This window comes from Stenella coeruleoalba (assembly GCF_951394435.1).
Source record: "Stenella coeruleoalba genome assembly, chromosome: X".
NCBI classification, from domain to species: Eukaryota; Metazoa; Chordata; class Mammalia; order Artiodactyla; family Delphinidae; genus Stenella; species Stenella coeruleoalba.
Window position 1 is genome coordinate 57454941 of NC_137152.1, and position 14112 is coordinate 57469052.

Genomic DNA, 14112 nt, shown 5'->3' on the forward strand with positions numbered 1-14112 from the left:
TACATTGGAATACTGCATGATCATTAATAATTAAGCTTTTAAAATGTAAATTAAAGTTCAGGAAAACACTAATGCTATAATGGTAAGTTTTGTTTTTTTTTTTAAAGCAGGATACAAAATTGTATGCTTGTTAACAGTTAAAGTGGGGTTTGGAAGAAAGTATTAATTAGTATTATAATTAATTCTTCTCTGCTACATTTACTACTTTTTCATTTATAAAATAAATATTACAGAGGATAATACTTGTAAAGTGCTTAGAACAGTGTCTGGCACACAGAAATAGTACAATATAAGGTGTTTACTAAAAATTAGTTAATTCATATGTGTATGTATTTTGGCAACGAAAGAGCATGATTAAAGGTTACTTACAACAGACCGATGTTCCTCTAGTTCTCCTTCGGGTCCCTCTTCCTGGACAGGGTACTAAAGTTTTTGCAAAATATACCAAAACCATAACACCTGAACTTCAGCAACCTCATGGCAAGGAATGCTTTTTCATCTCTAATAAGCTTCACCCTTTCATCCTCTGCTTTTCTGTCCTCCAGACCTCTCATTCATTGTCCTTACCTTCCTTTCCCCCTCCTATGTCCTCTCCAGTCCTTTTCCTTCTCCCTTGCCAAGCCCATTCCAATTTGTCCCTGGCCTTGTCCAAACAGGGCTCTGGCCCCACCTCTCCCTCTCCAGCATTCTGTTAACCCTCTCCCCTCCAGCTAGTCAGGACATTCACTGCTCCATGAGCCTGGAAGACCTCTATTCCCCTTTCCTTGAAGAACACATCACTGCTTGTCCCTCTCTTTCCTTCTTCCCCTCCCTCTTTTCTTCTCCTTTGTCACATTACCACCCCTCTCAACCACTCCATGAACTCCCTCCTTCACTTATTTCTAATGGTGGAAACCAGGGCCTCACTGTGATTTTCATGGAGTCTAGGTAGTTTTACCTTCTTGGTACCTTTTTCTCTATGATATTCATATACACATAAACGAATAATATTTTACATCTCTTTTGGTATAAGACAAAAATAATCTAGGACAGATTATTATGTATACATTGTTATTATTATAATATTCATTTTCTTCTGATTTTAAAACAAATCAGAACATCATTGTAGACTCTTAAAAGTGTAGTGGGGGCTTCCCTGGTGGCACAGTGGTTGAGAGTCTGCTTGCCGATGCAGGGGACACGGGTTCGTGCCCTGGTCCGGGAAGATCTCACGTGCCACGGAGTGGCTGGGCCCGTGAGCCATGGCCGCTGAGCCTGCGCATCCGGAGCCTGTGCTCCGCAACAGGAGAGGCCACAACAGTGAGATGCCCGCATATCGCAAAAAAAAAAAAAAAAAAAAAAAGTGTAGTGGCCCTAGGAACAGTGCATACTATACCCAAAGGATAAACCTGATCTGCTAATAACTCCCAACCAAATCCTCCACCTGGTACTTGAAGGGACAAGGCCATATCCTTAACTCCAATACCCTCAGAAGAAACACAGTGTTTAACATTTGTATTAACTTTATTTTAGAATGAACAAACATAAGGAAAAAGCTTAACTAATCATGTAATTTCCATAAAAGAGAGGAACATTCCAGAAAAGAAAATGCATACTTTAACCCCACTTTGCAGAAGTACATGGCACAATTTATGGATTTAGAGAAAATTGTTTTAACTATACCTCACTGATAAAAAATAATACAGCTGGGTTTCTGAGTAGATAACTATATCACATAAAATACAGGAGCCTATAAACAACAGTCAATAACAATAAATGTAGTTTTGCTACAAATGTTTTATTCTTATGCTAGTAGTTTCTCAAATTACAAATCAAGTGCATTTTAGTATAACTTGCTGCATTTCTATAACAACGAGTTGAAGGCACAGTTAGTGCAAACAGAATAAAGCCCATTCACCAAGAAGGCTGGGGAACAGAGGCACGCTTTGCTTTTTCCAGGAAAAAAAAAAATCTCCAAACACATATATCTCAGTTACCAGTTCTGGTAATTTTTCATGGCTAGAAACTAACAGCAACCTGACAAAAGCCATGAATTCACAATACCAAGGTTTACATATGCTTAGAGAATTCACTGCCTTCTACATTTCTTTAAAAAGTTTACACTACTGGAGTGCTAGATGGAATGCGTTGTTAAATATATTTGGACAAAAAAAATTTTTTAAATAAATTAAATATATATTTGGACATAGTTTTATACTGAGAGTACCAGGAAGAGACAACACTTTAAGACTGTAAGTAACTTATGGTTAAGTTTTGGTTACTGTAAACACAGGCAGACTCTTAACCTGGGGGCCCACACACACCAACCTCCCTGCTTCAGCTATCAATATCTTCTTCCTGGGGGTCCAGGCTTTGGCCTTTAGCACCCTCAACAGCAGCCAACCCATTCTCATGAGTGACTTTGTCATAAGCCAGCTCATTACATTCCCTGATCACCCCCTCTTGCTCGGTCTCAAGTGCTTTTCCTGTGAAATACAGCACAGCTCTAGGGATGACAAACGTGCGCAAACTGTGAGCAATGAAGACGTCTTCCTCATCTTCATCGGCATCCATACCCCACCGGAGAGCACTGAAGAAGTTGAAGAAGGACTCTCGGGGAAATTCCTGGGTCACTGTGCGCAACAGTCCCCAAAACCTGTGCCTCTGCTTCTTCAGGACCGTTTGCACAGTGACGTTCCTTCCCTCATTCCAGATTATCTTGCAGTCTATGCAATGCTCCACCGCAGATCCCCTAAACGGGTGGGGGTCAGAGTAATGGAGCTTAGACTTGACCGTATAAGTTTTGGTCAGCACCTCATTTGTGAAGTAGTCGTTGGGTTCAAAGTGAAATTCCAGAGTGAAGGCGAGCGGCTCGTCGGGTTTTGAAAACTTGACTTTCACGTCTCGCAAGAGCTTCAGAATGGGCTCGTCATATTTCTGAATCAATGGAGAGATCTCCTCGACGTTCTTTAAAACTGTGAGCCAGAAATCAGGGATCCCTGTAGGCTCCTCTTTCTCTTCATCCACATTATGTCCCTCAATTCCTCCATACTCCCCAAACACCTCCTCCACATCCTTGAAATCTTCCTCGCAATATTCCTCCAAGTCCTCATACTCCGGATTCTCCTCCAGACCCTGCATCTGAGCATTAGAATAATCTTCCACCTCATTATAATCATTGTCCTCGGCCTTGGACTTCACCTCACACTCCTCTTTCATGGGCTTGTAGAGTGCATTGATGATCTGGTGTCTCTTTTCCAATAAGGGCCAATAGATGCCAGCAAATTTCCTCTCGATGGAATGAAATTCCCTCAGGTACTTGGCATCTAGGCCTGCGGATTTGGCCTGAAGATTTTTGAGAGCGTACACTCGGTGCTTAACTGCCAGAGGCAGGCTCTCAGTAAAGCTCTCGTCTAAGGAGTACCCCATCAAGGCCTGTGGAGAGGATTCGGCTGCCACCGCGCCGATTAATGGGCCTTCTTCACCGGCTGCACCCTGTTCCCCAAGCCCTTCCATCATTAGCTTTTTCACAGGAAAAGACTCACCAAAGTGGAGTAGACGGCAGTTGGTTGAGACGTGGGCACCGGTGGGGGCTAAGATGGAGGCAGAAACGGAAGCGGTTGAGGCTGCTGCGGAAGCTGGACTGAGGGGGAGGAAGCAGAAGAGGGGCAGGCGGGTACAATACTGGAGCAAGCCTAAGGCTGCAGCCAGAGCAGCCCACTAAATGACCTTTCTCACTAGCTGCCTAAGCAAAAGGAGGAGGTGCCTCAAGCCCATTTCTCAGAGGATGACCCTCTAAACTTGTTTTGCTTCAAAGCTCACCTTATTTGCTAGGTAGCTGTGATTGACAAGCTCTTGTCCAATGAACGACTAGATCCATCACATTTCCAGCCCCCCCCCCCCCTGCTTCCCAGCGGTAAGGCTCCAAAATTTCTAGACTGGAGGGGTTGAGAACAATCTAGTAGAGGAGGAGCAGATTGAGACTAACCTAAATCTTAAGTAAACCTGAGAAAACTTTATCTTAGAAAACCAAAAAGTACAGGCTAGGGGAGTTGTTAAGAGTCCTGAAACGTGACTTCCAAGTCTCTCTTATATGGAAAATTAATAGATCTAATACGGATGACCACTAATTGAGTGTTGTTCAATAATCTTTTCTAAAATGTACATGCTTTCTTTTTATCCCATGTTTAACGAGTATTACAGTTAAAAAAATTCCAAAAGAGCTCAAGGTTGCAGCTATAATGTCAACTGATTACAAAAACAAACAAACAATAGGAATGTCTTTAGCCCATTGAGATTATTACATTATTTTATCTCCTACTGTAAGGACACATGTGCAGGGCGGGAGGGGGGAGAGTCTTTTATATTCAAATACACGAAGAAGAGAGAAGGGGGTAAAACATTAAAATATTAACAATGAAGATCTTTAAGCAATGTTGACTCCCCAGAGATTTCTTTTATTTTCTAATTTTGGATTTTCAGAATCTCTATGAAGAGTGTACATTCTTTTAAAGTTGTATCAACTCTGATAACATTTACTAGGGAAGAGTGAGATGAGATGGAATGGGGGTAAAGGAGGGCCTATGGTGACCAGTGCCCACAATTATATGTATGACTAGTTAACACTTAACACCTGAATTATCAGTATCCCAGAATACTACTGCTGAATTGCAAATTTCCCTCCCTCCATGCTGGCTGTTTTGGAGGTAAAACAAAAAGATACTCAAATGTGAAGTAATATTCCTAAAAGCAAAACATTTGCCTTGAAATTCTGAATAAATTGGAAATATTCAATGACTTGGCACTAGGGAAAAAGTTAAAGACATAAAAATGTATTAACAAGATGGAATAAATTTCCTACGGTAGGGAAACCAACTAGTTTTTTCTTGTCCATACTTCAATACTGATCACATATAATTTAAAAATTTTGATTTTTAAAGTGTTTGTTATTATATTCCAAATTTAACAGTTAACTGTTTTTTGTGTCATAATCGCAGAAATAATCATAGAGTGTTAGTGTATTTCTTTCCAGGTTTTTAGATGTGTGTGTGTGTGTGTGTGTGTGTGTTTTAATTTAGAAAACTGTAAACACTGTATTATTGCAGTGCTTCTTCTCACTCTACCACACAACCTCCCTTTTAGATGATAGGTTTCTAAGGATGGATGACTGGTTGTTTTATAGTTGATGTGGTGCCTGTGCTACTTTCCACTCCAAATTTCCATTTAAAAATCTTTCTTGATAATAATGAGGGAAAAAAAGAGGACAGGAAGAGGAGAAGAAATGGGAGTAGAAGGAGGAGAAAGAAAACAGGGAAGAAATTCTTCTCATTGGGCTAAAAGACCTATGGTAGAGAGTCACAAAAATTGGAAGTTCCCAGAAGGTGCTTTGTGTAGAGGATGGAGCAAGGAGCTTAAGTAGAAAGTAAAGAAGAGATGTTCCTTCCCTCAGTAAATATTATGTAAATATTTAACCACTACAATTTGTCTGTGTGTGCCTGTGTTTGATTAAAACATATTTCATTTAAAATAGACTGAAGGTAGAAGGCTCAAATAACATGAAGTTTCAGTCTCATATGTCAGTCCCATAGTTCTATAATTATGAATCCTACATTGCTTGTTTTTTTTAATTCTATAATTAGAAAATTATTTTTCCTCTTCTGATAAATATAATACAAGCTCATTTTAGAAAATTTGGAAAGAAACTTGTGGTAGGTAATAAAACCACTAGCAATCTCACCATTGTGAGAGAACTAATGTGAATATATTGATGCCTCCCCTTCTTTTCCTCTTTGGGTGTTAATAACAAATAGAGATTTTGAAAAATTGAGATCACATAGTATTGACTCTTCCATACCTGCCATTTTTCCCCTTTTAGTTTCCTATTAAAAGGATCTTCCCATGTCAATAAATAGTCTTCAGAATTACCATTTTAAAGATTATTCACTGATATTTAAGTGATTTGAATAATTTAATAATAATAAATGAATAAAAAGATAGATTCATTCATGTGACTTGCTTGCAAATTTTGCTTTATAGCCATATAAGAAGTCTTCAAACCAAAAGGAAAATACCTGATTACATTACACAAAATTAAACATTGCCATGAAGTATCCAATATATACTAGGAACCCAAATTTGTTTTCTTTTTCCTAATCTCTCCTTTGATCTAGCTATCTATGTACACACACACACACCACACACACACACACCTCTAACTTGCATAGACAAAGTGTAAAAGGTGACAAAGACTCTCTTTGACCAAACTTTAGACAGTTTCCTCTAAGCCCTCTTTTGACTAGCCCTTTTCAAAAATTTCCTCAAGCTTACCTGGTTTGATTTTAGTAAGAATCCTGCTAAGCCAGTTTAAAGAGAACCCCCCTAGTCTTGATATCTGATCAAATTCCTCACCCCCCACCATCCCCCAGGTGATAGCTGATCACCCTGGCCTGTCTTCAGCAAGAATCGTTTTAGATCAGTTTAGCAAGAATTACCCCTATCCTTGATGTCTTCTGTTGGTAATTTTCCATCCACTTATCCCTCCAACCTGCTCCTTGGCTATAAATCCTCACTCTTTCTTGTACTTGGAGTTGAGCCAGATCTCTCTCCCCTATTGTAACAGTCTTAATACCTATCACAATAGTCCTGAATAAAGTCTTCCTTACCATTTTAATGAGTGTCAGATTAATTTTTCTTTAACAAAGGTTAAATAACACAGAGCCAATAGTTGCTACACCTGGAGTTGTGGAATTTGGAGTAATTTCAATGCTTTGTTTTTCTATTCGTTTATTAGTATTTCCTAACTATATTTTCACAATTCATACTCAATTTGCATAATTAGAGACATGAATAAATGAATGAATTAGAGGAGAATAAAGAAGAAGCCCAAGTCTTTCCAATAGTAAACAACTCATCTCCCTGCAGAAAGAGCTCAACTCACCAGAGAGATTCAGGTAGTTTGACCACAGTAAAATAATCTGCTACTTTCAGTGTCTTCTGTCCATAGCAGGCCCCAGTTAGCTTACACTTTTTCTTTGACTATATGGCTTAAGTATCTTGCACACCCTAAGGATTTCAAAACACTCGCTGCCCATCATCTAATTTCTAGATAACAAGTAGACTAAAATTTTTGGACGTCTATCATCCTAGAAATGTTACCAGCTGGCTTCAACTTTGAGAAAGGAAACTGGTTTTCAGAGAATTAAGAAGGCTAAGACATATATTCTCATGATATCCAAGTGCAATGACAGAAACATAAATAACACTATTGAATTATTTCTGTTTAAACTTACAGTTCTAGTTGCAATGACTAAGAAAATTTTTTATTTGGCATGAAGTAACAATTCAATAACTACTGCTCTTTCCTTGAAAAAGTTTTCTCCCCTAAATTTCCATAAGGACAAATATAAATTACCAATCCTCAAAGAGTGCAGGTTGCTTTAGCTTATCTTTCATTTAACTATGGAAAATTATGCCTCTTTTATAAATATCATGGAACTTTAATTAGCTGACAATAAAAGTCCTACATAGCCCTATAATATTTCTAATTTTAAAAGAATGGAATAAAATCAGAAAAACTGGTTGACAAGTATTGGATGCACACTTTCTGGCAGTTTATTTTTTATCTATCTATTTATGTCTGTCTGTCTATCTATCTATCTAGACACATCCTTGAGCTGTGTGGCACATGAAAGTAGATACTCCAAACACGGGGCAAATTAAATCACATGGATCTATTTCAAGATATTAAGTTTAGAGAAATTAATCCATGGGTTTCCAAAAAAAACAAAATCTCTAGTGAATTGACTAAATTGCCTTCTGATGACAACATAGCTGATACAAATATGCCCCCCTTGGGGCTTCCCTGGTGGCTCAGTGGTTGAGAGTCCGCCTGCCGATGCAGGGGACGCGGGTTCGTGCCCCGGTCCGGGAAGATCCCACATGCCATGGAGCGGCTGGGCCCGTGAGCCATGGCTGCTAAGCCTGTGCGTCCGGGGCCTGTGCTCCGCAACGGGAGAGGCCACAGCAGTGAGAGGCCTGCGTACTGCAAAAAAAAAAAAAACAAAAAAACCCCACAAATATGCCCCCCTTGGAATCTGCATAAGAGAATGAAGGAAATGGAGAGTCAATAAGGCCCTAGGTTTGACTTCTTTATGCATAGATGTCAAGTGCTTTCACTGGGCTTTTAAATCCCCAGTATACTCATACCAACTCACCACCAAAAACAACTATCCCACTAATTGACCTCCCAATAAAATCCTGTATAAAATAAACAAATGGACATTTGTTTCCACAAAGTCACACCAGTCTTACATCTTACATAGATTATGTTTAATGGATGTTCCTATTATTAAACACATACGAATAAAAAATGAAAACTCTATTACTTACAAATTTAGCTAATTTTTCATGTTATAACTTCCCTGTCCTTTATGGCCTTAGTATCATTTAAACTCAAAATGAACTTTTCGAAAATAAAAGACCATTTATTTCTAACTTACAGATAGAAACTACTTATTTTTCCAAAAGCACCCCCAATCTTTTACAAAGTGTGTTTTATAAATGCCATTTTGTTTGGAGCTTGAGAATTTTATTGTAAAATCTTCACAGCATATTTTCTCCTTTAGCTTCTCCACCTGGAAAATGATGCCTTGGGTCATAAGGTCAATCAGTAGTAATATTGGAAATAAATCACTGATCTCCTGAGTCCCTTCCTATGTTCTATCTAGACAAGTTAAATTTATAAAAATCATCTAGGAAAATTTATCAAAATAATTCCAACAACAGGAAAAATTGCTACATAGCATAAATCTGAGAAAAGAAAAGCAGCTAGTGACACCAGGAGTTGGTCTGGCACACAAGTAGTTCTTGGTGCTCTCCTGTTGAATATAAATAATCTTACACCACCAGCATAAGAGAACACTACTCTGTGACCATAATGTACCAAGATAAAAAGGACATGACTTAGTAATAGTGTCAGAACACAGAAAAATACATGGACACATGGACATTTTCCAAAGTACAAAAATGACCAAACATGCCCCTATCCTGGCCAACATGAGTAAATGATGCTACTTTACCAATTAGTTTTCGCCTCATTTTAATCGCCCTTATTTTTAGATAACACATTTTAAAAGTATGAAGTCATAGAATCGCCTCCACCTCTTGACATCACCCAATCCAGAGTAAAGTCTAGCTTGCTTAAATCTTCTACCTAATCACCTAAAACAAATGCAAATCCTATAATAAATCCTTTTGAACATCCACTGTATGGGGTTGTTCAAGACAACTCAGACTTTTGCTACTGATCATAGGACTCAGCATATAGTCATAGTGACAGCCAAAATGTATTACAGTAAAGGATACAAATCAAAATCAGCAAAGGGAATAGGCCTATGGGTCAAAGGCTAGAGACCAAGAGCTTCCAAGAGTCTTTTTTGAGAGATGTCTCACCATATGCACTTAATTTCTCCAGTAATGAATTTCTCCAGCAGTGAGCTGGGAAGCTCACTAGAGACTGAGTGACCAAGGTTTTTATTGGAGGTTTGTCATGTAGGCCCCTAATGTGGCCTCTCATAAGGGGACTTTCTGCCCCAGTCTGGTCCAATTAGTTCAGTTTAGTCCTTGGTTTTTTAAGAAGACTGTCTGAAGGTGATCAGTTCCAAACAGTTTTGCTTGTCCATGACACCAGATCATCTGCTTTGTGAATGTGAAGGACATCTGGAGGTGCTCTGCATGGAAAATGCAGCAGGATACTCCCTGCTGTCTCATAGTCAGCATGGTCAGGTGTGAACTTAGGCTTCATAGTCAGTTTGAATTCAAAACACTCTGAGCAACTTAGAAGATAACATTGGTGCTTTTATTGATGGGAGGGAAGGTTTCAGGTACAGCTCTGAAAAACAAAGGTCTCTAATTTCTTATCCATCCACCCATCCCCAACCCCACTCTCATGTTTCCCTGGGTACCTGTTTTTTTTTTCTTAGTTATTATAAAGTCAGTGTGTCTTATTCAGTAATCATAATTTACACTTCTCCCATATTTTCATCTCATCCAAACCATTTCACCTGGATGAGTTTTATGAAAGAAGGACCAAAACATTTTCACAGAAAAACAATTTTACATGACTTAACCAGATCATGTTCTGACCAAATCCCTAATTTTCAAAAAATTTCAAAGTGTGTTTATATAATGTTTAATCAATTTGTCCTGATCATTTATCCAGTGAGAAGCCACAAAAAGAGCAATGCCATTCTAGAGACATCTGTATTGAATAAACAAAGTACTTTACTAAGGTGTGAGTACCAAGAGAAAGGTGAGGGAAGTAGAGTCAGGCTACCAGTCGACTGTTGCAAAGTGCAACTAATCCAGAAAGTCAAACACTGCAAGCCATCAACATCCAGCTGTGGATTAAAAATGTTGCCTACCATATAAGTAAACAAAAGATGTTGCAGCCATCAAGCCATCAGCACTGCAGCCACCTACTATACCCAGAGGGGATTCAGGATGGAGAAAAGCAGGATACTGGCCCTAGGTAGTTAAGATGCATAGCAAAGGAATGATTTCAATTAGCCCAAACTCCTGCATCTTCCCATATATAGAAGAGCACTAAATTCATTAACTTGAGATGTCTGGTTTTCTTTAATTAACAGTCATCTGTTGATGTTCTGACTACCTGGTTTTTGTTGCAAAAACCCCTATACATCCTGGCTCCTCCCTTACCTTTTCAGAGCAGTCCCTCAGAGCTATCTGAGAGGCTGTCTTCTGGGCTTAAGCCCTCAGTTTTGTCTGCCAAAAAAACCCCATAATTCTCAATTTTTAGGTTATGCATTTTTTCAGTCGACACAACCATCTCCACTAAAGGGTCAAATGTCCGATCTGTCATGAGTAGGTAGAGGAGTCACAGTCCTGTGCTATGCATTCCTCCAACTTGCAGCTTTCAACTTTAATAACAAGTTAAGAATGCAATTATTTGTGTGTGTGTGATAAGAGCATACCTCAATAAAGTGGTTTCTTTTAAAAATGCAACTAGTCTCTGTGTAAGAAATGAAGAGTCATTCAATAGCTCAATTTTAGGAGGTCACATTAGACGATAAGCCCTTTTCTATGGGCATTTTTATATTACCCAAATGGTCCACCCAACATCCAGGATATTTTAATAGTTGATGGTCCCACAGAGGGGTGTTCTAAATCTGCAACAGTATCAGAGTCTGTGCTCTCCTTGAGTGGAGCAATTTCATCCAGTTTTAGTTCATCATAGTTAATGCTGAGACTGAAGCAGTTCACACCAAAAAATATTAGGTTTCAGATATAGAGTTAAGTACAGGCAATTAGCATTTGTGAATTCAGGATTCCAACCAAGCAAGAGACTTTTCTTCGGCATCAGAAAACAAGCTGTGTTGCAGGACCACAGAGTTGTGTTCCAAGTTCAAGGGTCAAGCAAAGCTTTGCAAAGCCCTTTTTATCTTGTCAGGCTTAGAATCCAAATTGACCTCAAAAGTGCACACATCAGGACAAAATTTCAACAGACTCTAATGGTCAGATATTTGATTTCCACAAGGGCTTATTAGCTGACTAAAAACTCATTTTTAGAAAAATATAGAGGAACAAGGATAAGAGTGACATTGAAACATCTCTTCAAAAACCGTTAAAATAAGAAGAAAGTAGAGTGAGATATATAAATTGTTGAAAGAAAAAAGTCACCCCAAATCCACCAACCTAGAACTTTGTTAGCAAAATTAACATTCAAAAATGAAGAAGAAATACTTTTCTCAGGCAAACAAAAATGGAGGGACTTTGTCACCAGTAAACTTGCCTTGCAATAAAAGCTAGAAAACATTCTCCAGAGAGAATGAAAATGATATAGCTCAGTAACCTGTCCTATATAAAGATAGAGTGTTCAAGAAGGAATAAATAAAGGTGAAATAAAACCATTTGTTTTTCTTATTATTAATTGATTTAACAGATAACAGTTTGTTTAAAATAATAATAGCTATAATATATTGGGTGATTATAGCTTATGAAAAAGTGAAATGAATAACAGCATAATAAAGAATGATAGGGAAGAATTGGAACACTGTTACATAGTACCTGAACTATCTATGAAACAGTATAATGTTATTTGAACATAGACCTAAATTAGTTGTAAATGTATATTGTAAACTCTATGGCAAACACTAAATTAAAATAAATAGAATTATAATAGATATATTGAAAGGAGAGAATATGGAATCACATTACAAGCCCAATTAAACCACATAAGGTTAAAGGTGAGTGGAAGACAAAGAAAAAACAGAAACAAAGAACAAGGAGAGTGAATAGAAAGCAGCTACACGTATGGTACATATTATTTCAACCATATCAATAACCACTTTATATATGAATTGTTTAAAAACACTCTCTTAGTCTTTTTGAATTACTATAAGAAAAGTAGGGACTTCCCTGGTGGTCCAATGGTAAAGAATCCGCCTTACAATGCAAGGAACGCAGGTTCAATACCTGGTCAGGGAACTGAGATCCCACACTCAGTGGGGCAACTAAGCCCACGTGCCACAACTACTGAGGTCGTGCGCCTCAATGAGAGAGCTGGCATGGCACAAACTACAGAGCCCACACACTCTGGAGCCCACATACCACAACTAGAGAGAGAAACCCACACACCACAACTAAAGAGAAGCCTGCACGCCACAATGAAAGGTCTCACATGCCTCAGCAAAGATCCCACGTGCTGCAACTAAGACCCAGAGCAGCCAAAAAAATAAATATATTTTTTTAAAAACATCCATTGATAGTTCTTAATTCAATCTTAACAAAAAAAAAGAGAAAAGTACCATAAACTGGGTGGATTATAAAAACAAACATTTATTTCTCACAGTTGTGGAGGCTGTAATTCCAAGATCATGGTACTGGAAGATTTGGTGTCTGGCGAGAGCATGCTTCCTGGTCCACAGGTGGACATCTTTTCACTGTAACCTCATGTGGTGGAAGGGACAACTGACTTTTCTCAGACCACCTTTATAAGGGCACTAATTTAATTCATGAGGGCTCTGCAATACCAAAAAAATCCCAGCAAGTTATATTGTGGATATTGACAAACTTATTCTAATATTGATATGAAATGACAAAATAGACAACACAATGCTGAAAAAGAACAAAGTTGGATAATGGATATTGCTCATCTTTAAAATATGAGATAAAGCTACAGGTAACAATTTCTGTAAAAAATGCCATTGAGATTTTGATGGGGATTATACTGAATCTGTAGATTGCTTTGGGTTGTATAGACACTTAAACAATATTAAGTCTTCCATTCCATGAACACAGGATGTATTTCCATTTCTTTGTGTCTTCTTTAATTACTTTCAGCAATGTTTTATAATTTTCAGCATACAAATTTTCTCCTCCTTTGTTAAGTTTATTTCTAAGTATTTTATTCCTTTTGGTGCTACTGTAAATGAGATTGTTGTCTCAATTTCCTTTTCAGAAAGTTTCTTATTAGTACATAGAAACACAACCAATTTTATGTTAATTTTGCATCTTCAACTTTGCTAAACATTTTATTAGTTTTATCAATTTTTTTGTGGAGTCTAGGGTTTTCTACATAAAATCACATCATCTGCAAACATAATTTTTACTTCCTCCTTTGCAATTTCATTGCCTTTTCTTTCTTTTTCTTGTCTAATTGCTTGGGCTAGAACTTCCAATACTATTATGAATAGGAGTGATGAGAAAAGGAACACTCTTTCCTTGTACCAGATCTCAGAGGAAAAACTTTTAAGTTTTTCCCTGTTGAGTTTGATATTAGCTGTGGGCTTGTTATATATGGCTTTTATTATGTTGAGATACGTTTTCTCTATACCCAGTTTGTTGAGAGTTTTTATTATGAATGGATATTGAATTTTGCCAAATACTTTTGCTGCATTTGTTGAGATATCATGTGATTTTTATCCTTCATTTTGTTAATGTTGTGTATTGTGTTAACTGATTTCCTTATGTTGAACCCTCCTTGCATCCCAGAGATAAATCCTACTTGACTGTGGTGTGTGATCCTTTTAATGTGCTACTGAATTTGGTTTGCTAGTACTTTGTTGAGGATTTGTACATCTATGTTCATCACAGTTATTGGTCTGTAGTTTTACT

The 14112-nt window shown here is 37.9% G+C and overlaps 1 protein-coding gene across 1 annotated transcript; it reads right to left on the reverse strand.

Annotated features, from left to right (window-relative positions):
* Positions 1-1443: 1443 nt before the first annotated feature.
* LOC307180099 (nucleosome assembly protein 1-like 2) lies at positions 1444-3655 on the reverse strand. The gene has a single exon (XM_079910227.1). It carries the CDS (start codon positions 3496-3498, stop codon positions 2317-2319), a length of 1182 nt encoding a protein of 393 aa, XP_079766353.1. The 5' UTR covers positions 3499-3655; the 3' UTR covers positions 1444-2316.
* Positions 3656-14112: the final 10457 nt, after the last annotated feature.

Excerpts from the sequence above, each read along its gene's own strand:
- LOC307180099 (XM_079910227.1), bottom strand. The coding sequence starts at position 3,498 with ATGATGGAAGGGCTTGGGGAACAGGGTGCAGCCGGTGAAGAAGGCCCA.